Source organism: Rousettus aegyptiacus, unplaced genomic scaffold (genome assembly GCF_014176215.1).
Source record: "Rousettus aegyptiacus isolate mRouAeg1 unplaced genomic scaffold, mRouAeg1.p scaffold_m13_p_10, whole genome shotgun sequence".
Classification (NCBI taxonomy): Eukaryota; Metazoa; Chordata; class Mammalia; order Chiroptera; family Pteropodidae; genus Rousettus; species Rousettus aegyptiacus.
Window position 1 is genome coordinate 91,068,238 of NW_023416285.1, and position 27,545 is coordinate 91,095,782.

The 27,545-nt window shown below is 37.6% G+C and overlaps 2 protein-coding genes across 2 annotated transcripts; both read right to left on the reverse strand.

Moving 5' to 3' along the window:
* Positions 1-816: 816 nt before the first annotated feature.
* Positions 817-27,276, reverse strand: HSPA14 (heat shock protein family A (Hsp70) member 14). Its single transcript, XM_016134395.2, has 14 exons — positions 27,104-27,276; positions 26,339-26,419; positions 26,181-26,263; positions 18,007-18,055; positions 17,772-17,877; positions 16,855-16,945; positions 15,903-16,007; positions 14,713-14,874; positions 13,262-13,417; positions 11,200-11,302; positions 4,522-4,734; positions 3,944-4,117; positions 1,922-1,992; positions 817-1,039 (listed from the first exon to the last, which is right to left on the reverse strand). Exons 1-14 carry the CDS (start codon positions 27,158-27,160, stop codon positions 961-963), a joined length of 1,530 nt encoding a protein of 509 aa, XP_015989881.1. The 5' UTR covers positions 27,161-27,276; the 3' UTR covers positions 817-960.
* LOC118608702 (zinc finger and SCAN domain containing 29) lies at positions 19,732-26,263 on the reverse strand. Its single transcript, XM_036228171.1, has 3 exons — positions 26,181-26,263; positions 23,524-24,251; positions 19,732-23,014 (listed from the first exon to the last, which is right to left on the reverse strand). The coding sequence occupies exons 2-3, from the start codon at positions 24,083-24,085 to the stop codon at positions 22,488-22,490; spliced, it is 1,089 nt and encodes a 362-aa protein (XP_036084064.1). The 5' UTR covers positions 24,086-24,251; positions 26,181-26,263; the 3' UTR covers positions 19,732-22,487.
* Positions 27,277-27,545: the final 269 nt, after the last annotated feature.

Sequence of the window (27,545 nt, forward strand, 5' to 3'; positions counted from 1 at the left end):
TAACCAAAATAATGCACATAATGTGCTTAGAATAGTAAGCAATCATGGAAAATTAAGTTTACAAAAAAGCACCTGAATATTAGTTCGGAATTCACTGTTTATTTCTTGGGAGGCCTTGGATAAATTATTTAACTTCTCTGAATCTATTTTCCATATCAAGAACACAGGCAGATTAGCTGTCTTGTTTTATTTAGAGAATAAGCTTTTTCATTAGTAACCCAACCCACTGAGGATCTCGATGCCCTAGACAATATTTCCTCATGAAAAGAATGTGGCTAGCTCTCTCTTTAAAATACTAAAACAAAACAAAACAAACAAACAAAACTTTTAATTTCAAGAGAAACCCATATTTGTGAGGGGAAAATCAAACTGAACAAAATTGTAAAAAAAAAAAAAAAAAAAAAAAAGTAAAAGCACTGCCCCTACATTTTCCTTCCACAAAAGAAGCTGCTGTTGGAGTTTGCCATTTAGCCTTCCAGACGTTTTTCCTGTGTCATACACACAGCTATACACAACTGCTGAGCTTATGAGTCTTTTTCTTTTAATCAAAAATGGTATCTTACTTTGTACATGGTTCTGAATATTTTTTCATTTAATATCAAAGACTTTTAAATTGTTCTCTTAATCATCTAATAAAAATAAAGGAATTCTTAAAATTAGAAGTTATAGAAACAAAAAAATTTTAAGAACACAATGTTAAATTCCCAGGAAAATTTCCTCCAATCCACTCAAACTATTTAATTCTAAATAGCTTGACAGAAAAAGTTCCTTATATTTCCCTTAATAATGATTCATCTTAAAGAGACAACAAAAAAGTTGCAATATTTATAATATATTGTAGTTTAATAAAAACATAGGTTACACGGTTCAAAAGTATTTTAATATAAACATATCACTTATAAACAAAACCTAACGATGCTGACATTCTAGTTCTAAAACATTCATGGTTTCTCTAAAACACTAAGATGCCACCTCAATAGTGATTGCTTCACATTTTCCAGTCTCTTGATCTGTGCATGTCACATGTAAAGATCCATCCCTAAACAAACAAAAAACAACAATTCCTGAGCTCATTTTATAAAAATAGAAAGTCCTTAAGGAATTACTTGAGGACTTTGAGTCAACAAGAGATAATTTTAATTTTTGAAAAAGAGTATTCAGAGAAGATATAAATACTATATTATACTATATATACCTACTATACTATATTATACTATACTATAATTAGGTAATTGTTCTTAAAAATTTCTTCCTAGACCACTGAGACAAAAGTTGTTTTCCTTGGAAACCCATGATGATAAAGATCTTAAGTGTAAGCCTTTATTCAGCTCAAGATGCAGTATGCTTTTCAAGCCCAGGCCAAGACAAACCTACCCCAATAAATTCCATATTCTTGCTATGGTTTATAACAAGAATTGTCCTGAATGTTAATTTAGATATAATTTAGATATAATTGCAAGACTTAGTGTTATGGATGAACTGTGGTTAGGGAAATTATAATAGATGGGTTCAGGTAGTAATTTATTTCCTAAAAATTTTCTGTAGCAATATTGAAATAAAGTTATCCTTTTATAGGACAAATAATATCAACTATGTAAACTTAGAAAATTATTTAAAATTGATAAAAATTATACCCCAAACGTGCATGAACCAGTTTTTTAGCTTAACTATATCCAAATTAATTAGAGGTCATAAAAAATTCAGAATGCAAATGACTTGAGGTATACTTTTTTTTTTTTTTTTTTGGTAAAATATAGTAGTTCTCTGGGGCAAAAATGGAAATCACTGATAAAAATCTTTGTAAGTTTTTACTAAATAATTTTCCCAGAATGAGACAACGGGTGAAGAATCCATAAACTAACAAAAACGGTTAAGTCTCAATGTGAATTTTCTTAACATAAGAAGTAGTTTAATTTTGTACCTTTTCATGGTAAGAACAGCTAATATGTCGCGTAACCCATTTTCTTTTTTATCTAAATCCTGGAGTATAACCTGTGTATGCAAAAATAATACAAAGATGATTCAGTACTTTGACATATCAATACTGATGCATCGATTACACCAATAGACCAAATACTACTTATTACTGAAATAAATTTTTTAAAATAGGGCAATTCTCAATTCTGCTACCAGTTATCAGAATTCACAGAAGAGGATTAAACTTTCTTAACTATGAAATGAAATGTTTCCTACAGAATGAGGTCATATAAGATATTTGTCTGTCTTAAACGTCATGTCCTAGATTAAAATGATTATTTCTGTGAGGTACTATTTGTTTCAGAAAGTAAAGACTGTTTTTCTTTTTGATAATTAAGCCATTACCAGTAACATGTAAATTATATTTTCGTAAGCCTTCCATATGTACTTTTAAAAATTCAAATATTTTAAATACACTTGGAAAACCTATTTAAAAGAAATGTGGCAAATTCTTTTGTACAGCTAAAATTACATTTGTAAGAGATACTAATGCATTTACTATGAAAGTCCCCTGTTTCCCAAAGAAAAGTATAACAGTAAACCAAGTTTGGCAGTAACTTTTCAGGTATCAATTTTATGACCTTAGGCAAGGCACTAAGTACCTAGCTTTCCTCCTTTGTAAAGTGAGGAGGGTAGAAAGGATGGGCTCTCTGAAAGATTCTCTTCCAAATTCAGTGCTATGAGACTAACTCTTCTCCTGGCATCTGCGAATTAGGACATAGTGATAGCACTATGAAGAGAAAAGTAATACATATCCTACGCAGAGAAGCTAAGGGAATGTACGACACTGCCGCCTGACATGAGAGATCTGATGCACAGAAAAGAGCTTCTACGGTAACACACCAGGGAGACATCTGGAGATTTTGAAAGCTTTCCTAGCTGAGGGGGCCCCACTCTGGTAGGCTTCTAAGATGTTAAGTCTGAGGTGGAGCCCAGACAGAGAACGTATGTGTATGTTTTCATTATTCTGTTGTTGAATTTATAAAACAGATATAAAGCTAAAGATATTACACATTCTCCTTTGTTACTACACATGTTTTATTTTTACTATAAAAGTAATTCACGCTCATGTCCAGTGCTGTTTATGACAAAACCAGTATAGTGTTAAAAAGTTAAAAAAAAAAACAACCTCTCTTGGTACCTTCAAACCTACCCACTATTAAGGTTCTCAACATGGTTCAAGTAACCTTTAGATGTTTTCTGTATCCAGGTATGGATATCCAAATACAATTAATCAAACATCTCCCTCACACACACCCATGCTCTCAATCTTTTTATTTAAAAACAAATGATATCATACTGTAAATGTGGTTCTGCAATCCTTGTGTGCGTATTTTAATGTAACTGTATTTCATGCTTCTAAGCCAATAATATGGCTCCCCTTGCTCTTTTTAAAAGGATGCAGAGGACCATAGAGTAGAAAGTATACATGTGCCATTCTAAAAAGCACACTTATTCTGTATCAGAGACAGCATGGCTTCATGGCAAGAGCATGAGTCAAGGAGTAAAACCAACCTGAGGATAAATCAAGTCAATCAAGAAAATAACAAGACATTTTCTACCATAAGCCTGTTTCCTAATCATCTATAAAACACATAATAACGTCTATCTCACAGCATTTTGAGAGTATGTTTGTAAAGTACCTAATACAGCAACTAGCATTTAGCAAACAAAAAAATGTTATTTCCCCTGCCATATACCTTATCACCAAGGATGGTCAAAAGCTCAAAGAGAAAGAATATACATACAGATTGTATTTTTTTGTTTTCCTGTAACTCTTTCAAATTAAAATTGCCTATTTCTGCTTTCTTACAAAAATGAGTTAAGTAGAAGTAATCCACTCATAAAAATGTGTTAGATATCTCACATACATTTTATATTAATTGATATTAAATTGAGTCGAATTCGGAAGAAAAAGCTAAACAGTTTCATGTGAGTAATTCATAGTCCAATTTCATGTACTCACCTGCGCAAACTTGTTTTCTCCTTTTGCAGAGTTTTTCCCCTCAGACTCATAGAGTTCGAGGCAGACTGAAGATATACTTCCAGGGGCCTGTAATGTGTGTTGTCTGCGAGCTGGCAAAGGGGTCCCTGATGGAAACAGTACTGTGAAACTGTTGGCTCCTGATTCATCGACTCCCTGAAAGGCAGGAAAATAATGTGCATATCCTCTGATATTTATCGTTACAATTTTTTAAAAAATCACTCCTATTATAAGTGTAATATATTCCTTGCTGATAATTTTTGGAAACTACAGATAAGCAAAGAGAATATGATCCTTAATCTCAACCCATTTTATTTAAACATAAACTGAAACATATATCTATCTATATTAGAAACTTATGATTAAAGTTACAGTTATTAAGAAATTAGTAAGATAAATACTAAAAGAATACAAAATCTCATGAAAAGTAAAATTATAATTATAAATTAAAAATTTCCACCAGCATACAAAGTTTCATTGTAAAAGCATGGCATATAGAAAATCTTACGACATTAAATCTATACCACTTTTATGAAAAAGTAAAGAAAAGCTAAACATACTTTAACTAGAATATCTTTGGCTGAACACTCTATCTTAAGAGAGTCTTCTACTAAAAGGTTTTCTTTCCCAATAAGAATTCCTGCTTCTATAGCTGCACCAATGGGGATAACCTCATCAGGAGGGATCGAATTCAGAAGCTCAACAGCTGGGAAAAGGTCTTTAATCAGTTGCTGTAGCCTTGGAATTCGAGAGGACCCTCCACACAGGACAACCTAGAAAATAAAAATAATATTCAGTTTTTACTTTTAGAACAATGGCTGTTTCTCAAAATTAAATGTAATAGGCTGATCTATGTTCATCGCATGCAATGGTTAAGACATAAGAAACCCTATTTTAATGTATTATTTTATGTGATACCTAATACACACACGCACACATCATTATTTCTGAAGAACTTCATATAAAATTGCTCCAACTTTTAAGGCTATCACACAAGAGATGGGCCCCCAAATCGCCTAGCTCAGATCACCAACAGGCTTGCATTCATGAGTCCCACAGGACGATACATAGCAAACAAAGAAGCAGTTTTTAAATGGGCAAAGGAGCATCCCCTTTGGCTATACACCAGGAAGGAGGCAAAAAGACTCCAAACCAAAGCGATCTTGAGAAAGAACAAAGCTGGAGGCATCATACTTCTTGATTTCAAACTATATGACAAACTATTGTAATCAAAACAGTACGGTATTGGCATAAAAACAGACACACAGATCCATGAAACAAGTAAGTAAGAATAAACTCATGTATACATGGTCAATTAATTTTCAACAAAGGAGCCAGGAATATACAGCAGAGAAAGGATAGTCTCTTTAATAAACGGTGTAGGAAAAACTGGATAGTCAGAAGCAAAACCTGAAGTAAGACCCCAAATCTTAAAGCTCCTAGAAGAAAACAGGGTAACCTCTTTGACACTGGTCTTTGCAATGATATTTTTGGATTTGATACCCACAGCAAAAATCAATAAGTGGGACTGTATCAAACTAGAAAATTTCTGTACAGCAATGGAAATCATCGCAAAATGAAAAGGCAACCTGTGTAAAGGGAGAAAATATCTGCAAATCACATATACAGAAAAGGGTTAATATTCAAAATATACGAGAAACCCATAAACCCAACAGCAAAAAAAAAAAAAAAAAACCAAAACCAAAAAAACACCTAATTAAAAAATGGGCAAAGGACGTGAATAGACATTTGCAGGAACACGTACATGTAGCCAGTGGGTACATGAAAAGGTGTTGAACATCACTATTCATCAGGGAAATGCAAATCAAAACAACGATGAGATGTCACCTTGGACCTGTTAGGATCTCTACTGTTAAAAAGATGAGACAACGAATGTTGACGATGTAGAGAAAAGGGAACCTTTGTGCACTGTTGGTGGGAATGTAAAATGGTACAGCCACTATGGAGAACAGTATGGAAATTCGTCGAGAATTTAAAAACTGAACTGCCATATGACTCAGCACCCCCATTTCTGGGTATATACCCAAAGAAACAAAATCACTATTTCGAAGAGATATTTGTTCTCTCATGTTCACTGCAGCATTATTCACAATAGCCAAGGTATGGAAACATGCTATGTCTGTTGATGGATGAATGGATTCAGAAAATCTGGTACATATATACAATGCATTATTATTCGGCTTAAAAAAAGAAGGAAATCTTGCCATTTGCAACAACATGAATGACCCTGGAGGCCATTATGCTAAGTGAAATATACCATACGGAGAAAAAGACAGATATTGCACGGTATCACTTACATGTGGAATCTAAAAAGAGAAAAAAAGTCAAGCTTACAGAAGCAGTGGAAAAGTGGTTGGGGCTGGGTAGTGGGTAGAGAGAGGCTGGTAAAAGGGTACAGACTTTCAGTCGTAAGATGAACAAGGTCTGAGGACCTAATGTATAGCATAGTGACTGTAGTTGATAATACTGTATTATACAACTAAGAGACTAGAACTTAAGTGTTTCACCCCCCTCAAAGGTAAATAAATGAGGTGGCAGATGTGTTAATTAACTTGATGGTGGGAATCTTTTCACAACGTATATGAAATCTCATGTTGTACACTTTTTTATAATTTTATTGGTCAATTACACGTCAATAAAGCTGAATGGAACGAAACTGCTCCTTTATAAATACCTTAATTTCCTCATTAATTCATACATTTAACACTTATAACTTCATAAGTATTCAGAATACCGAATAAATAGGTAACCCAAGAAGGGAAATCATCAATCATCATTTTATTCCACAGCCTTTTTAGGGAAAAGGATCTGATGATGAAAACTAGGCCTTTTTAACATTAGGTGTGAAATGACAGGGGCACCATATTAATCTCAGGTGAGGGTAGAGAACTATCAGCTGATGGATACAAAGAAAAAAGAAAAGCAGGTTTGCTTGGCCAAGTTCCCCAAAAGGTCCATTTTAGAGGTTAGTGAAAATTCTTCTCTAAAACTCTGGGCTCACATAAATACTAAGAGTATAAAAGTGTAGACTCTATGGCTTTTCAAATTTCTCATATTAAACATCAAAAAGCTTTATTAACAAACAATAAGTGGTGTTATGCAAAAGAAAAAAGAAACAACAGCAACCCTGGAAAATCTTGGCTTTTGGTAATTTCATTTAAAAGGGTAAAAACTATAAATAGTGTGTTACTATTAATGCTGACAGTACCAGCAAGTTTTAAATAAATTCTTTAAGCAGCTAGTCTTAGTATGAAATTTCTGTTGCAAATTTAAATTTTAACAAAGACATATTCCAAACATAAATAACTGTTCTTACTAAGGGCTTTTCAACTACAGTTTTCACAGTATTTCATAAAACAATCAAAACACCTCAAGTGCTTCAGCATTAAAAAACATGAATCTAAACAACTAAGAGGAAAATAAAAAATACTACAGATTATTCTGAAAAGAAAGAAAATAATAAAATCAAAGTTTGGAATAAAACCAAAGCTATTAATAAGTAAAATCACAGCTAATTTATTAGGGAAAATAATTAAATGAAATAAATGAATTAGCGTTCAATATTAGGAATTTAGAAAAATAAAGACAGTGTCCTGGAAAGGCTGGAAGAAATAAAGAGAAAAGCAGCAATAAACCTAGTAGAAATCAAAAAACACAACTTGAAAGAAAAAATCTAAGAAAGTGGCAGGAATTGGAGAAAAAAAATAAAACAAATATTTGTCAAACCTAGGAAAGGAAAAAACAGAGAAATTAGCCCGTTTTAATTTAAACAACTTCTTTATACTTTAAAATTTTAGTATCAAGATATATAAAATTAAAAATTATAAGAACATTATGCAAGGTTGTATGTTAAAAACTTAAGAAATCATTATGAAACAGGTCTTTAAAATTCTCAAATTCAAAATTGAAGCAACTTGCGAAAGATAAAATACTTTAAAAATTAGTTCCAGACAAAATCTGTTTATAGGTAAATTCTTTAGAATTCTTGAGGAACAGAGATTTTCTACGCATTATGCACTAATGTGGAATATTTAAAAAGATGAAAAGGTATTCTATTCATTTTAGAAGCACCTGGAGCTCAGGAATGAAACAATAAAAACACCCATAAAACAAAGCCCTGCGGACCAGAGGTTGCAAAGTAGCGACTTGCAATTTATATAAGGCATGAATTTGTTTTATTGCCCCACATGGTGTTATTAAAAGTTCTGAATTAGTTACTAACATTCAAACATTAAAAATTTTCATTGAAGGTCCCTATTTGGAGAGCCTCTTAAAAAGTCACAGGCTCCAACAGCAGTGCTTGCATCTCTGACAGGCAGTGACCAGCAGGTGGGCAGCAGCTGTCACTTTTGGACGAGGACAGCTCCTGTCGGTGGCAGGCCCCCCATGACCTGTTTTGGTGTTTTGGCTCTGACAGGAACAAGCGGGCACTTGCATTTATAACCACACTTGCGCTCTTGCTTTTCTCATAGCAAAGAGCTCAGTGTGAAAAAATTTTTAAATCTCTACATGCATCACTCGATCTAGTAGGAGGAGAATGAAAGAAAGACCAATAGGACTGTGTGTTTCAAGAAAAATGGGAGGGAACATGTCATTTAGAAGAATGCAATGGTACAGTCAATCCGCTGTACTACGCGCCTGCCCGGCAGCTAACTGTGGAGCAGTGCTTAAGACGCACATACAGATTTTTACATGCAGAGAGGACTTTGCCCCATAACTGTAGGAATAATCCCAGCTTCAGTGCATCAGATGCGACAGATAAAACATTATCTTCGGAATGACATCATATCCCATGTAAATACTACCAACCCCTCTATCCCTGTAAAGGATTTGCTTTGCTCATTCCTAAAGATTTTATGTTAGAAGTTGAAAAAATTAATTCTAAAGAAAGAGAATTTTTAAAATTGCAATGTTAGTAATGAAGGGCTATACCTACTCAAAGTAAATTGTTGTTGTTGTTTTTTTTTTGGTGAACAAATTGGTGATAAATATTAAAAGTCTTAAAATGTGGGATTTTACTCCCAAAATTAATTTTCAGGAAATTAAGGATGTTCACAAAGCCACTAGACTGCTGTATATAAAACCGAAACAACCTATACATTCGACATCAAGAATTGGTTTTATGAATTATGGTACATCGATGCAATGAAATACTATGCAGCTATTAAAATATAGTTGTAGCATCTGGGAGCCTGGTTAAAACGAAGGGATTAATCACATCAATTTATCCATGTGCCCTTCCATGAGCCCACTCAAAAGACGGTAAAGGGACTTAAGAAGATATAAATGTACAAGGGCAAAATAAATGGAAGAGAGATTTCGAGTATGAGATTTCAACAGATTTTGGAAGCTAGAGAGAGGTAATTATCTGTAAGGCAGATGAAATTGTACTTGGGTAGGAAGGCACCGCATGGGACAGAGTGGGGCCTGGTGCTGAAAATGAGGGGAACAGAAAGTATGCCTGCCCCTTCCCAGAAGTGGGTTAGACCCCCCGCCCACTGCCTTTCTGCAGGTGGAGATTTCCCTGCCCCACTGTAAGGCCCGGCCTTGTGTCTGGCTTTGGCCAACTGAACTTGAAAACACTGAGGTACACCATATCTATGCGGAAGCTTTAAAAGCCAGGCAGGTTCTGCAAGCTCTCTCCTCCTGTCCCTCCGCCATGGGAACCGCATGTCCCCGATAGCTGCTCCATTAGTCTCGGTGACAGAATGAGAAGCGCCACAGCAACAGACCCACAGCCCACAGGAAATGTGAGAAAAATATAGAAAACTCTTGAGATTTGGAGGTTGGTTGTTACAGTCAACACACTAAAGAGACAACTCTATATTTTTTAAGTTCTCAAAAGCTCATATTTTAGGAGGATCTGGAGAGTGAATCTTTCATGTTTTTAATCTTAAGAATGTATTCGACTTCTATTCGAACAATTGTACCACCTGGGATATGTAAATGTCAGGGTCTCATGAGCAGTTAATGAAGGAAGAGAACTTCCATTAATTGATCACACACAATATGCCTCACACAATATTTCATTGAATCCTCATAACAACTCTATAAAATAAGTTATAGTATTTATAAGTATTATCACCCTCCTAATGAATAGTTGGAAAATTTACTTTTAAATGAAAAATCTCAGCAAGGTAAAATGTATATTTTTAGGTATTGCTCATAAGAGTGTTAGATAATTCAACATTTTTGGAAAGTATCTGAAAGTAAAAATAGTCTGAAGCTTTTTCAACTCTTTGACCCAAAAATTCTGCTATGGGAATTTATCCTAAGGAATAATCGTTATGGTAAAAACTGAGGTCTGAAGGTGGCCATGACTGTCTGAGGGACGGGAGGCCCAACCTACTGTCCACAGTGAAATGACGAAATCGTCTATGGTGACTTTCCCTTTTTAGGATACTACAAATCTATTTAAAGTTGAGTTGATTATGCAGAAACATGGGGAAATAAATCAGTTGTAATACTATATGAAGAAAATAAAATTCAAAATTGTACATGCAAATTAGATTAGTTAGAAATACTCCAAAATATAACTCTGGTTGAATTTTGGTACTTCCTAAATTTTCTTATCTGAATACTTATTATTATTTTAATAATGAACATTCTTTTAAAATTACATACATTTTGAATGAATAGAAATAATCTTGGGGGGAACAAAGGAAAACATTAAAAATTGGAATGTTTTTGAAAGTCTGAAAATATTTTCTTATGTCAGCGGACAGGAGCAGGATGATATACTGGCTAAGGACAGACTCAGGAAGCACAGAGTTAAATCCTGCCTCTACCACTGACCACACGGTCACCAGGAAGTCACTCACCTCTTTGTACCTTGGTGGCTTCACTTATAAAATGGGGATAACAGCATCTACCTCAGAGTCACTGGTGAGTATTCAATGAGTTAATCCAAGGAAAACACTTAGATCAGTGCTTGACACATAGCAAACACTCAAATACCAATCAGTCTTTGCTTACGTATAAGGAAATAGACTGACAAGGAATTACTCTTTTTCTGCTAGGAAATTTGTGTGTGTGTGTGTGTGTGTGTGTGTATAAAACTGGAGCCATTAATCAAATTTTAATGTTTTCCTTACCCATTAAAACAAGCTCAGAAAATATTTAAAGTCATAAAATATTCTTCCAGTACTGAGAACATTTCCTAAATTCCAATTCTGAAAATGTTCATAAAATAAATTAGAAAAAGATGAAAGTATTACCTTGTTAATATCATCTGCTGTAAATCCACTTTTTTTTAAGAGTGCTCTGATTGCTTCTATACATTTGTTAAAAAGTGGAGAACAGAGGAGTTCAAATCTTGCTCTGTACACATACACACAGACACAGAGAAGAGAAAGGGGTAGTATGATTAACAAGACAACTTTTTCTTATAACAGTAAAGCCAAAACCTAGTGTGCTGGTTCTCTTAAGAAAAGGTTTACAATCGGAAGAGGATATTTAACACCCAGCACTGCAATACCATGGGACGGAGAACATCTAAGTTATCCATCTACAAATGTATGATGACATTTAAGGTCGAATTCAGGTCGCAGATTCTTACCTCTAGCCTACTTACAAGCTTCCAAAAACCTACGAATGAAGACTCAATGTATGGCATTCCCAACAAAAACCTATTGATCCAAATCAAACCATCGTTTGGAAGTTTTTGATATTTTTATGTGTTAAAAGTTTTAAAAATTGTTCTTAATAGTCTGAGACTATACTGTACGTAAGGTTTAGCTCCTTTGCACAACCTGAGAAACTCGAATGCTACATATACTTTTAAGAACGACCTATGTTCATGAAAAATGTACTCCCCAATTTCATGCTGTACTTCTCAAATGCAGATGACTGATTTTTAAAATTTTTTGTGCTATCTCTAGATACTGAAACATACTTTATGACTGGTATCTTTGTGATAAAGGCGAAATTTTCTTAATAAGAAAATTACAAATTCTATCTCATTCTCAATAACTGGTATAAAGAAACCAACATATATTGAGTACTTAGACAAACTCAGCACTAAGTTAGGAATCTGAAAATGGAGAAAATATAAAGACATTCTGCCCACAAAAAAGATTTCAATTTAATTTAACACCTTTCTCTCTTTCAGGTTGTAGCTTGAAATCTCTCCTAAAAGCTCTAGACAGCGCTAACAGAATCTTCTGGCAACCACCAGCCCCTTGGGACTATGGAGCTAGTGCTACTGAGGAAGGGAATTTTTTTGTTATTTGTTTCTAATCTATTTAAATTTAAATAGAAACATGTGGCTAATGGCTGTCCTTTGGGCATGCAGATCTAGAGTCTTCAGGAAAGCCCAGGGAAGGTGCAGAAGCTAAACTGGAAGGACCGGATAGATGAAGAGAGAATTTAACCAAATAGTACAAGCCTAAAAATAACATAATGTTATAATTCTGGAAATTTTCACTAAGTGACTTAGTCACCCTTTAGGCTGCTGGGAGGTTTTAACAGTCTGACCACGCTCTCTCTGTCTGGGCTTTCTGGGGAAAAGTGCCAATGTGTTGAATTATGTAAAAGATATGGGCATTAAAAACAATTTGATGCCCATTATATCTGTGTTTACTAAAATCATAAAAGGCATCAAAATCTAAAATGTTGACGATGTATGACAGCAAACAAAACCAAGGTAAATATCGATCTTTGGTAGAGTTGGGATAATTTGATAGAGTCAGGCTCGGTTTGAATCCTGGGTCCAACACTTCCTTGCAAGTAATGAAACCTCTCTGCGTTTCAGCTTCCTCATGTGTAAAATAAGGAAAATAATACTTACCTCATTGGATTGCTATCTTTATGTTAACACATACATATTAATACTTAGAATACAGCCTGCCACACAGTATTAACTAACTATTAAGCTACAGTAAACAACCACTGAAATATGTGCAAGCCCCAAATCAAATTTAAGCAACAAAGAACTAGGGACCGTATAGGTGCGACTGTCATTTAAAAGGAGAAATCTGAAAATCTCAAACCTAAGTCTCCTCTCACCTTTCTTAAAAAGTTCTAGGATATCTTTTTCACATACTGCTATTTGTAGCTGCAAAAACAGAGCAGGCAATCACAACTGACATCATCACTTTGGAAACGGTTATTTTGTCTGACAAAAACCTGGACCCCCGAAATAAAGACAGGAAAGCTCTCCCTTTAAAGATGGCAAATAAATTCCAAGTGAACAGACAAAAAACCCAAAGTGAGAGAATTATACCAAAATACGAATGCACTCAGAATTTTTTAAAAAAGGTTTTTGAATTTTAGTTTTACCTGGACACATTGCAGTCAAAATCTTGACCTTCATATAATGAGTCAAGGAAACAATTGGCACTTCCCAAAGTTGACAAAGAATGTTTTGCAATGTCAGCACTGTTCATCAATTTCATCATAGCTCGGGCATTTCCTCTGACGTCATGCTTGAAGGACCTAAATTAAAAATGAAGCCTTTGAAGTTTAAAAATTGCTAAGTCATATGTAATTTATTGTAACTAAAACCTGTATAACCCCTATCAGGATAATAAGCAGCTCATGAATCAATATTATTACCAGATTTTAGTATCTTGCTCCCAACCCTCCAAAATTTCCAAAGAAAATTCTCTGCAATTAAGAGTCTCCTCAAAAAATAAATAAATAACCAAACAAACAAACAAATAAATAAATAAAAGGAAAAAGGAAAAAAAATAACCAATATACTTAATACTTTGAATTGCTGTATTCCATAACCATAATAACAGAGTGTATGTACTTTGAAAAAAGTGGAGTAGCTGTCACCTTTTTTGCCGATGAGACAAATGGGAGTTGAAGGAGATTAACATAACTGGGTCGAGTCTCATACCTCACCCTTTATAATCACAGCATAAGTGTTGTTTAATGGTAAGAAATTATGTGTCCGGCATTAAAGAAATAAATTAATAGTGTTTCTTCAAAGAAATCTGACACACATAAAATATGTAAAATTACAGTTCCTCTACCTCCAAGATGATGTAATTGTTAAAAACTGCTTGCTAAGTAGTGACCAATGGCTTCATAATTGGAATTGGTAATAAAATTAACAATCTTGAGTTGGAACACCTTTATAACAAAAAGCAATACAAGTATTCATTAAACAAGTGAGAAATTACCATTTTTTTCAAGACCTTTTTTTTTTTTACCCGGTCAGTTTAGAGCAGTAAGGTCCAAAATACCACCTTTGTATATTTGGCTCTTTATGTGCTAAACAAGATTAGAATTTTGAATGGAATGACTGCATCCAGTAACAAAAGTAAAATATCCTTGTGATAGGAGATCAGTAATTAAATCTTCCATAAGACATTCTCTTCCTGCTGTGTGACTATAACGTAATCTTCATCAGATCTAAACTTTGAAAGAAAAACTGTTCATTCAGAAGGGAATAAGGCCTCAGTACCCGCTCCCTCTTTCATCCAGACAGAAGAGCAGCATGTGAAGAATTAAGAAATTGCATCTGAGATCCAAGTTCGTGCAGTTAGTTCAGTGTCTGGTGGCCCCTTAAACTAGGTGAAAAATCCAAGCATGCTGCACTGGGCAGCTTGACCTCTGCCTCCCCACATCAGCCTGGCTAGACATTGTTAACTCTAGATATGAAAATATCCAGTGCATGGGACCAATGCAACCTCCTTCGAAGCAGGGCAATTTCAAATAAATTAGGGGAAAAAAAACCCTCAAAATTTCGTTTGAAATATATCAACTCCATTAATACTCACCTCTGAAACTCAGAAGCTAGATACTGCGCCAAGGTTTCTGTAAAACGCGTGCCTCCAATGTTATCATCGGTGCTTGTTGAAAGAACACGATACATTCCACTGTTAACTTCCATGACGCTGACAGATAAGGATGTTCCTCCGAGCTTGAACACCAAAATATTGCTTAAAGAAAATAACGTGAGTAAGTCATGGGAGAATCACAGCATTTTAAAGCTGGGTTGGATTTCTTAAACTAAGAAGTCATTTAGTTTGAGCCCTTTAAATCGCAAACGAGGAAACTAAAAATCTCACATGAGTAACGGTCACCCCTTAGTGATGAATCAAGCCTAGAGACTAGACCTTCTGGTTTTAAGTCAAAATTATTTTTCATTTCGTTGTGCTGGTAAAATCGTATTCTTCTGAGTGACTGGAGTTCAAAACATCAACTTTTCAAATAAAGAAGAGATTCATGATTATAGTGAATTTTAAGAAAAGTAAATACAGAAATTTTGTGTTAATATTATTAAAGTTACTACTGCAATAACAAGTCTTATAAAAATGAAACGTGCAAAGTAGGAGCTAATTTCCTGTGCACTAAAATACATAATTTCTGATATCCTACATTTATCTAGTTACCTAAAAATAATTTCCTAGTGATTTGTGCATTTTAGTTTCTTTGCTCTGTGAGATACGAATGAGGCGCAACAATTAGGGAAAATGAACACATTTGAATAAACTGAAGTTTCATAATGTGCCAGGTCTATTAAGACAAGTTTTGACAACTAAATTAGGAGTATGTTTTACTATTTCGTTATTAAAAGAAATCTTAAATCCCTATGCTGGATTTCTCCCCGTCTCCTGCCACGATGAATGTATATAAAACTACTCGCGACGTCCAAACACGTTTCATAATTGGAATTGGTGGTAAAATTAAGTAATCTAGCTTGAGCTGGAAATTGGCTGGGCTTACGAACTTCAAATCTTCCTCATAAAAAGGGACAAAATACTGACAAGAGGAGGGCAGAAAAGCTCCATCCTGTCTCCTGTTACGTCCCTTCTCTGCTTTCCTAGGACGTCTTTCTCCTCTATTAGAAAAACTCCAGTTTAGATATCTTTTCATCCACAAAGGTTTGGAAGCACCAAATTATATAATAATCTTGATTGATATAATTGTTATAAGCCTAACTGAAAGCTGCAAATACGGTTTTTACCTTTTTCCAGTTGGGGAGTCTTGTCCAATTCCATAAGCCAGGAGAGCTGCAGATGGCTCGTGAATCAACCGCAAAACATTAAACCCAGCGGCTCTGGCTGCTTCCCTGTGGACGATTTGCTTTCAATGAGTTTAATATCACAACATGTTCAAGTCTGCATTTTTAGAAATGCTAGACATGAATGGTAATGATCTTCAGAATTTAGAAGCAAGACAACACAAGAAATGTGTTCAGTCTATCTTCTTAACAAAGAAAACACCACGTGCTCATACTGAACAAGGAAAAGAAAGCTCTCAAAAATGCCCATGCTTATACACTTTTTAGAAAGAGATTAAGATAAATTTATAACACATCTTGAAATTTTCTAAGTTCTTTTATGGTCACAGTTTTTAAAATCCCACAAGTTCAAGTAAATAAAACAATTCTCTACCCCAGATGCAACTTAGATGCTCACCAAAGCCCCACAGGAACTCTTATCTGAGAAGCAAATGCATGCATGCTCACCAACTACATTTGCATAACGACCTGTTAAAACTGAATGTAACTTTTTGTTAAGATGCTAAGATCTAAGGCGAAGAAATAGTTGCAAATATATTCTAAAACTGCATATTTTATATAATTCCCACATAAACTCTAATTACATGAAACTAAGTCAAAGTGATTGATAAACATCGACTTAACCTGGGAACTAAAAAACGTTTCCAACCAAAAGAGCTAAGAAGGTATATCTAATTTTATCTTCCCTTGGTATTTCAGAAAAGTATTTATGATCATTAACATACTTTTCAACATTCTATTTACATGTGTGTATATTCACACACATATAAGCATTTACACATATAATTTTATTGTCTAAAGCATTTTCAAATGCAATTTTACTTTTTACTATATGGTGATATTGCGAAATTTGTATTTAAGTGAACAAATAAGATAAACACCATATTATACTTACCCAAGAGCATTTTTTTGTTTTTCTCCAAAGTCAAATGGAACAGTAATAACTGCGTCATTGGCATCTGAGCCCAAGACAGAATGTGCTGTTTCTATATATTTAAAAAAATAAAAAGAAATTCTGATGACATAAAAAAGATGTCGTGATACTTCCTGAGGTTTATTAGTTTGTAGCAAAGATCATCTCAGTACAAAGATTTTCCAATTCACCTGATGGCCCCACCCCGTGATTCTTCCCTTGCTCTCTTAAATCATGCACCACGTTTTGCGGTTTTGAGATTTTTTTGTGGACATGGAACGGGGCACTGAAGCACCTGACTTTTAGCCTCAAGTTTCAGCCATCTTGCAAACTACACTGGTCCCATTGAGAACGAGCTTCTAACGAGTCAATGTGAAACCAACGGCATAAGGTTAGTTCGACACATTAATTAACTAAAGGGCGGCCTACCATCCTACGAGTTCATAACGTAACTCCAGAGCTGATGTGAGCCTTATAAATGATCTACTCCAGAACATCCTAAATTGCTCCAAAGAATGCCACTCAGCTCCAGCCTTCACCCAAAATGGAGATAAAACCAGATCTGCTTAATATCTGCCTAAATATCATTGAGAGCGTACTGTCAATCCTAAAGCTGCAGATATAACATTCACTCCTCAGTGCTTACTTCGCCACTTCCTCTTAAGAAGTTTTGAAAATGCTAATCCAGCCTAATCCACTGACATTGCTTCTAGGGAAACCAGAGTCAGGGAAGGTAAGTCATTTAGCGATGGTCACATGTCCAATTTTCATGGCCCTGTCAGATCTAGTTTAGGTCCCTTACTGCTAATCTGCTTAATCACCTGCTTCTCCCTAGGTCAAAAAATACACCTAACTCTTTTTTAAGGTCAACTCTTAAAAGATTTTCTCTGGCTTAATACCTTTCATTTTACTAAATATCAGTCTGGCAACATCTTCTGGGTTAACAAATTTTGTTTCTTCTCCGGTATCTATTTCATATCGTAATTTCCCATTTTTTTCAGTGACCTATAAAGAAAATTATAAGGGTGTTAAATAAGGAATAATTTTGGTAAAAATACAAAGTTTAAAACCAATACTACAGATCAGTACTTAACAATTACTTTATGTAATAGGGAATAACAGAACCATACTCACTAAACATTTACTTTCTGTGATGTATTTCTGAGCCTGTGGATCATCGGAGCTGCCCATAAAGATAAAGACAGTTAAGTATTAAAGCATTGTTGATATATAAGGTTTAAAGAACATTGTATTTTTCAATACTACTGAAAATAGAAACAAAATATTAAGTTGCTTACTATTAGAAAAAATATTCAAATATTACAGATAGGATTAAATGAATGGAGTATTTACAATGATTAAAGTAATTCTGTTAAAGTGATAATCTTTGCACTTGAAAGTAAATACCTCTTGTTCTGATCTTGCTATTAACAGATGCTATACATTTGGGGGTGATTTTTCATAATATCAATGATTTTATGTCTTATATACCCATATCTATAATCCTGAAGACCCAACCCTGAGATAAAAAGGACAAAAGGAGATAAGATTGCAAACTGAGGACAAACCAGCATGTTAACACCATCTCTGCTGCCTGGTTTCTGAACACAAGTCAACACCCAAAATCAAGAGTGAGCAGTACGAATGTCGTATATGGAAAGGTGCCCAGCACTAAAGGTAGATGGATCTGTAACGTCCTAACCAAAGTACGTACTAAAGAAACGTGCATGGCAATAAGGAAGACTGAGATGATGAGCACTATGCTGCTCAAAACAGCAATAGCAATTAATTCAGACGACGAAATATTTTAACACATTACCTCGTGATCTTTGCAATGCCTAAGTGGGGTTAGTTTGGCAGGTATTGTAAAAGTAAGAGGTTCATAGAGGGTCAATGACTTATAAACGACTAAGGGGCAGTCGATACGTGATCCCAGGTCTCCATCAGGCTACGGTTGTTCACACTTCATGCGGCTGCCTGGCAGTAAGAAGGTGCATGACCGAAGTACTTCTGCACCTTGGGCAGGGACAGGAAGGAGTCTTTGGACCTTGGTTTCATTTCATCTAGAAATTAAGATGAAGTAGATTCTTCCACTAAGCACTTCTTCCCAAGGGCTATGGCTATTCTGTTCAGAGACCAGTCTTAAATGTTTAATAAAAGGTGAAAATTAGGTGACTAATTGCTGAAGGGTTACTGAACATCCAAAGACCCTAATCTGTATAAATAAAAGGAAGACAAAAGGGGTTGAAAAAGGACTAATTCAGCTTAGAACTCTGTCTGGGATTCTTGCAGATTTCTCATACTTCTTTATCACATAAAAATGGACAGAGAGGAAATAGCTAAGTAGCTTGCCCAATATTGCATGGCTAATTAACGGCAGAACTGGCTGGAATTCAGATCTTTAATATGAAATTTAGTATTCTTTCCACTGAACTCTCCCTTCTTCCCTTTTTCTAAACCCACTAGTTAGACTATATCCTGGACAAATATACTAAAAGATGAAGTGTGCCCGGAGTAATTTTTTTTTTTGCACCAATGTTATAATTTGTGCATGACATCACTTCTTTAGCACAGGACTGCAGTCAACCACACTATAATTTATCCTATTATGTGTAGGTTTTCTACCAGACAAGATAATTTGCTGCGAAATTACCTTTTATGGAAATTACATAACTCTTAGAAATGAAAAATTAATTTTCAATTGCTATGCAGAGAGCCTCTCTTATGTGACAGTAAGCACACATAGATAGCTCCTGGGGCCATACACAGGCAAGGCCCGGGAGGTTAGCTAGCAGAGCAGAAGACAGAAGTGACGACAAATGACAGAGAGTGCCAGAAAGTAGCGGACTGACCCACAACTACGTACAAATAACATCTTTATTGGTCCACACCAGGATTAAATTATGTAACAGAAAACAAAGGGCAGTGGGAGGTCGCACACACAGCACCTCAATTACATCACGGTCACCGGGAGCCAGAGCGTTGGCCCTACCGCTGTACCACAGCCTGTACCAGCAGAGCCATTTTTCCTTCCTCCTTCCGCCGGCTGTCTCCCCTCCACTGAGCAGGCCCCTGGACCCGGTGCACAGCAGCTCGCATGTGCTGCAGGGTCTTCCCCACTGTCACAGTATAGCGCCTTCCACGTCTGAAAGTGTTTTTACATTCATCTGTTCCTTTGACCCTCACAACATTCCTGTGAGGCAGGCGGGGTAATTATTAGTTTCCCTCTTTATAGGTGAGGGTCCTGAGTTACAGACTGGTGACGTGAGCCACCTAAGGAGGGACAGGTAGTAATGGCTGGATTTAGGGGTTAGGCAGGATTTCTGGGCTTGTTTTCTTTCATACAACCTCCTCCTATTAGACTCCTTCCTCTTATAATATTGTGCCTGTTTTGCTGTTTATTTCTTTAAGAACTTTCCCTCTAGTTTTATTCCCACATTAAAGTTGCTTCACCCGTTAGATTTTCACAATACTGCCTCCAAAGTTTAACTCCACTCCTGGTCTTTAGCACTTCTCTTATCTCAAATAAATCTCTGCCTATGTATTTTGCTACCATTAACAGATTAATAGAGTACAGGCCTAATTCTCCTTCAAGTATTTCCTTGTTTTTCAAGTCTACCTACCTACTTTAGTGTTATCTAGTTATAACTGACACATATCCCTCAATATAACGGCCTAAAATTGAGAAAACTGAGATATATACATCTATTTCAATGCTTAAAGATATATGCTTCTTTAAAGGTAAGAAATCTTTGTCTGGCGTGATGTTTATGGAAGTCCACGAGTATATTAATAAACACTCATTCCACAGAATGCTTCCTTAAAATACAATGGTTACCAGTATTTCAAACAGACATTAATTGGCTAGACTGAAGATATATTACAATTCGAATTTCATTTTGCCTTTTTTTTTGTTATGCTACTTATTATAGAATTTTAGAACTGGAAGGTACTACAAAAGTCACCTAAGACAAATCTCTCGTTTTAGAGAGAAAAAAACGGAGGCACAAAAAGGGTGATTTGCCAGCGTGACTAACCGTGATGAGAACCCAGGGTCTGTCACTCGATTCCGGGGCTTGCTACCGCCCCGGCTGCCTCCCACGTCAGCCGCCCACCCGTCAGAGCAGCTCGCTTGCCCGCCACCCTTTCCTGGTTCCAGTTATGTGCCCACCACTGTTTTGACCATTTCTCCACCGATTTCTATTTCCAGCACCCAAACCTGCAAAATATAAAACCTCTCCCAAATATGCTCATTTTTTTTTCAGCCTCTATATTGAAGAAACTTTTAAAATTCCAAGTCTATTTGTATTTCCTGAAAGTACTAAGTCAACCACTAAAAGCTTTAAGTTAGTTTAACGATGGCCAGTATTGGCTTCCCTTTAAAGTAAATTGGAAGTTTGGCTCAACACCTTTCTACACCCCAAAGGAAGGATGGGTGCTTTGGGGGGGAAAGGAAATATATTTGGTGAGAGCTTGTGCTTAAAAGGAGTTGTCTACTGCAGCCAGTCTTTATTTCCACCACCCTTGACTGTTCCCCAAGCCATGCCATGAACTTTCGTCTACACCATGTGAGAAAAAGTGACTTTGGAAATTTCCCTAGAAGGAAAGTTTTCTCGGGCTTGCCTTCTGTAACCCAAGAGGAAAAAAAAAAAAAAAGGCTAGAAGAATGAAATTAGCTAAAAGCACTTGGGAAGTTGATATAATCCAGATTCTTTCCATGATGTTCAAATGGCAACCCAAACTTAAAAATATGTATTTATGCATATAAAGGGACCCAAATAATATGAAGTGCAAACAATTTACTTACAGTTAGGTGTTTTATAAAACAGCCACTATCTCATTGTATCAAAGATTATTACTATGAACCATAACACACGACTGTGGCTCCCTATCAGTTCTGAATTATATCCTTACAGAGACTAAAAACTATTAAAATGGAGGGAAAGATGGTTTGACTCTTAAGTGCTTACTAGCAGATATGTCATAGACAAAGCAGTGAAAATGAAAGGTGCAAACACTTGTTGTGTCCACAGTAGTCTTGAGCTATAGAGGGATTCAAAAACATGATCTTCAACTCCAAGAAGCAGTCAAGTTAAACTCATAAAGATTCAAGCAATGAGGTCGTCATGGTATGCAACCATAATCCTGTACCTTGTCAGCTAACGCGCCTCACCCTAGCCTTGGCCAAGGTCATATACATTAATAACTTAACACGTGGATAGTGCTTTTAAACTTTTAAACCCTTTCACATCTATTAGCCATACGATCCTCACAACAACCCTGTGAGGTAGGCAGGCCGGGAGTTGTCACCTGGCTCCCATTTTACAGGTGAGGAAACTGGTGCAGAGAGGTGAACTGAATTGCCTCACGACAGTGACAAATCCGGGGTGAGCTAGCTCCCTGGACTTGACCCCATTTGTCTTCTATCAGGCCACCTCTCACATATCCGAAAGGACTGAGCTGGTGAAGAGCTTGGGAGAAGCAACTCGCATGTGTCTTCCTATCTTCCACCTGTTAGTGGCTCGTCCACTTGTTTCCTGAGGATGTGGACAAGGAGCCAGGGTGTCAGAAGGCAAGTGCTGGATCGGGGCTTCTCCCAGTTTAGGAAATACACCCTAACTTTTGGTATTCGAAATCAACCTCTGGAGCAACTTCTCCAGCCCTAGCTGGAAAGCACCAGTTGCCTCCTCCACTGCTGTGGCCAAGCGTCTGACTGCGATCACGGTGTCCCTGCGGAGCTCGTTGGCCGTGTCCTGCTGAGCACTGGCCTCCTCACCAATAGCAATCAGCCTGTCCAATTTTTCTTCCTCACGCTTTGAAAGTTCTCGTGCCAATCTCCTGTTTTCTGCCAATTCAGCGGCAATAGTCCGGGCCACTGACCGCCTTCTTCGCCTTGCCCACCTGGGCGGGGGCTCACTGGCCGAAGGCCTATCCCCACCAGAAACAAAAGGAACTCCGGAGGAGATTGGAGGCTGCTGTGTGGAGGCCACCCCAGGAGTGTTTCGGCTGGTGCTGGTGCAGGGGCTGGGCTCACCGGACACACTCAGTCTGGTCATGGGGTTGCTCTGACAGGGAGCAACTGCACCTCTGAAAAGGTGGTGGGAGTGGGAGCTGCTGTAGCTGGGGGTCCCTTGAGAGCACCCTGAAAAACAAAGCAACAATGTTGCAGAGAGGACATTCCTGTTTACGGAATGCTTGGAGCCAACAGCAGAGTTGAGAGACAATTACAAAACTGTGGCCGTTCCTGGAAAGGCCTCTTTCCACAAGGGACTGGGAAGAAGTCATTTCCTTAATTTGGCCTCGTGTCATCTTACCTCCAAAACCTCCTCCCCCTTGCCTTCCTGAGCCCCTTTCCACTTGGCCATCCAACCCACTGTGTCCACAAATGCCTAAGTACCGACTAAACATAATGCCAAAACTGGTTTGGTTCTAAAGACTTCGTCTACGTTTAAGGAGTTTGAATACCTTATGTATCTGGGGTCATAGCTTTTAAACACCTGGAGCCCTTTATCTTACCATTAGATTTTTTTTAAAAAAAGAGGGCAGGGGGCCAGAAAAGCGACAATGCTGAAAGGAACACATACAAATATATACTGCTGTTCAGAACCAAGGGACGCCGGGACCCCATTCCTTCACGTGTTTGGGAATTACCTGCACCTGAGGATTCATCCCAGGAGTCCTCAAGGTCACTGGTTTCTCGCATCTGGTCACAGATTCTCAGTTGACAATCCTCATCTGATTCCTTAACTGTTTTCAAGACAGGCTGATGATCTGCTGCCTGAATCCTTTTTGCTCTCAGAGTGCTGGTTCCCTCTTTCCCTGGGGTGTCAGAGGCCACTAGGTTCTGATCACAGTGCTTGGCCCAAGCAGTATCCTCCATTAAGTTGTCTGGGTCAGTCACTATCTGATTTCGGAGAAGCTGGTCCAATGTCTCATAAAATGGGCAGTGTGGTGGATCACCCATACTTGTGGCGTGGGCAACGTATGCCTTCAAATACAATGCCTTCAGCACTTTAAACTTGGAGCGGCACTGACGCTCGGTGCGGCGGAAGCCCTCCTGCTGCATTCGCTTGGACACAGCCTGATAGACATCTGCGTTGTGGTGCACAGTCTGGAGGCGCTGAATATACTCTGCCTCTCCCAGGATGGAGAGAAGAGTTCGTGTCTCCTGCCTGGACCACCGGATGCCCGCACTGCTGTTGGAACTGGCCATAGTGGACTGGGAAGGGAGGCTAGTGCGGAAAGCTCCTGGGTGGCAAGGCGCAAATCTGAAGCTGTGGGGAAGCTCTGGGTGCTCTTGGTGTATTTCCAGGAGCCAGCCGATTCTTCCCTCTCAGGGCTAATTGCTGAGGAGCCAGGTCCAAGGACCGAACTTCTGGCTGGAAGGCCACAGGGGAATGAGAGTTACAGGGATGGTGTAAGGATAATTGTGGCAGCAAGTTAAACGGTGCTACCTGTAAGCAGGCTGCAAACAGGCAGGATGCCAGGGCGGACACTGGGCCAGGGGCTACAATGGGCCTTACTGGCTTGATAACAAGGGGGCTGGCTCCTCCACAAAAGCCAGAATGCTTCCAAGGCTGACACCTGGTTCAACTCTGTGTCTGTAAAAATCACATTGTCTTGTAAATAGACAGACCGAGGAGGAAAATACCTGGAGCGTGAGGCAGCTCGCTCTGGAGAAGTGCTAGCCGGACCGGACCGTGGTGCAGCAGTTTGTCTGCAGGGCGCTCATCCTTTAACTAACCTGGGCCTAAGCGGCAAGCTGTGGCTATGTATTACCCATCTGACTGTCACCAGTGCGCTCCTTTGTTAAAAGGTAACTTTCAGAGTCAGAAAAGTAAGCTTAAGTTACTCCTGTTAATACAAAGCTTTTTGCATAATATGGAAGAAGAAAACCACATCGTTACTGCTACGGTCTGCCCCAAAGTAACAGCATAGGACAAACAGGACTACTAGGGGACAGAGCCATGATTGACAGATTTATCTTGATTGTACTGATCAGTATCTGGGTGTGATATTATACTTTAGTTTTGAAAGGTGTTACCACTGGGAGAAAGTGGCAGATCCAGTAATACATCAGATCTCTTTTAATTATTTCTAACAGTATGTGCAATTACCTCAAGATAAGAAGTGTAATTAAAAAACAACATATTGTTGGCTGCTTATAGTGAATCTAAATTCAACATGTATCTACAACTTTTTTTCAGAATTTATAATTTAAAAAAATTTGAAGCCAATTAATTTATCGTCATCACAAAAACTGGAATTCTCTCCAAAACACCAGTTTTTGGCTTACTGCAAAGGTAGTCTAAGGAGAAAAACGTCAAGTCCAGTTTAACTAAACACAGATAAGAGATAATAAAAAATATCTATATGCATAAAAAAATCTTATTTAATCTATAATCCCAAAATCCTAAACTCAAGATAAGAAAATTTCTACTTAAATTCTCAACTGAACAAAGTAGAAAGGAAACAACCTGAGCTGAGGGTTGAAAATTCTGAACTAAGTTAGGAATACCATAACTTCTATGTGCCTTGATTTTCTCATCTATAAGTGGGGAAGGATAAAACATGCCTTACCAATCTTATAGGAATTTGAGAATATTAAATAAAATAATAGATGTGAAAGCACTCTTGAAAATTTAAAAACACTATATCAAGTATTACTACTCCTAAGAAAATAAAAACCCCTAATTATTATGGTAATCTATAATTTGAGGAGACAGGAGTCTGGGGAACCAAGCCTCTTTAATTTTTTAATTAAAGTTACAACGGATGATTAACCTGATTCGTACTTAAGATGTTAATGAATCTGTTTCTCTAATGATTAAATCTGTAAGCCACTGGAAAAGTTAGTTCCCAGAAAGTGTCACAAAAAGACCCAAGGAAGAAAACCAATGCATCTACCTAAATTATGACAAAATGTAAGATTCTGCAAAATTCAACTACAGAGCAAAGATGTTGTCAAATTCCCACAAAATCTTTCGAGTTCCCTCAGTTGAAAAATATGAAAATGTGAAAAGTCCAAATCACTGCTTGTGAATGACACGAACTGTAAAAACTAAAATGTTGACATTTATCAATAGTAACAGACCTGTCAGCAAGAAACAAATGTCTGAGAGAATCCCATCCTTGAGAAGATTCAACACTAATCATCAAAAGAAACAGCCTACTGGGGTATTCTCTAAAATGACTCAGTCATAAAAAAACGAAAAAGCAAATGGTATTTCTAGTTTCATTTCACATTACATTTAGAATGGATAAACACATTTTAAAAGTATACATAAAAGTATTATTTTACTTCATACCTTCTGCCAAGGATCTGCTTTACTTTCATTACTGTATTTGAAATATTTCTTATTCTACTTTGTTTTGCAGCCAATCCAACAACCTGAAAAAGAGAAATATATTACAATGCGTGTAATTTTTACTTATTTCAAACTACAAAAGTGAGGGGGACTAGTACCTCTTCATTTTCTGAGTAAGCAACAACAGCTGGAGTAACTCTGTCACCTGCATCATTTGCAACAACATCGGCCCGGCCGTCCTGGTGAAAAATACACAACTACGTCAATTCTCTTGAGAAATATGCAATTTCATTAGCCATATTCAGATAATGTGGTCCAGTATTAATTTGCCATCTATATGGATAGGAAAATTGCTCTATCAATATTTTAAACTTGTAGATTTAACTGCTGGTATTGATTTCCTAGATTTCACATAAGGCCAACGTTCCACGAAGAACTGCCTCATTTTTTTCGGTCTTCTCTGCGTAGTAGATAATTAGAACAAACACAGTTAACAATCTTTCTACACACAATAGTCTTATCACACCACTGTACTTCTCTTTCTTCCCACACAAAATTCATCCTTCATCCCTTTTCTACATAGGAGGGAGCAGCATTAATCCTTCTGGCTTTTCCTTACAAATCATTTGACATTTAAACGCGAGACGCGTTATCAGGGGAGTTCACTATTATTGTTCCTTCTGCCTCCCCACTGACGAGATGAAGGCCACAACTCCTTGCCAAGCTCTCATATTTCCAGGGGACGAGGCCGGTTCCGCTAGCCCCTCTGCCTCGCAACTCCCCTGCAGAAACGCCTCTCCGCGCGACGTTCCTAGGCTGGCGACACGCCGTTCACAACCCAGTAGGGGACCAAAGGACTTGGCCGCACTGAGAGAACGAGGTGGCTGACGTTAGGCCCTAGCCCCAACCCCCCATTCCTTCACCTTATAGATGGCCACGCAGGCTGATGTGCAGCCCAGGTGAACTCCGATGGCCGCCATGAGGCGGCAGAGACGGCAGCAGCAGTAAAGAGTGGTCCTCCGGGGGCTGCAGGTCTCGGGCTCCCTACAGCTCCATCAGGCACCGCGGAGACTTCACGTTCCCGCCCGCCCACTGCGTCCGGTCCAAACGCCGCGGCCTCCCGCGGCGCCACCAATCAGCGTGAAGGTCCCGCCTACCTCACGCGCAGTCAGCGAATAGGTTTAGTGCTTCTCTCCCAGCCCCGCTGGAGCGACACCGCGTGTGCGATACTGCGCACGCGCCAGCCAGGGGAGGCAAGGAAAGGGCCCCTTCGCTCCGCCCCGTTCTTGCGCGTCTCGTGAGAGCCAATGGAAACTTCGGGTTGAATCGCGTCATTTGCCCTAGCAACTCCGGGCTCGCTCGGCT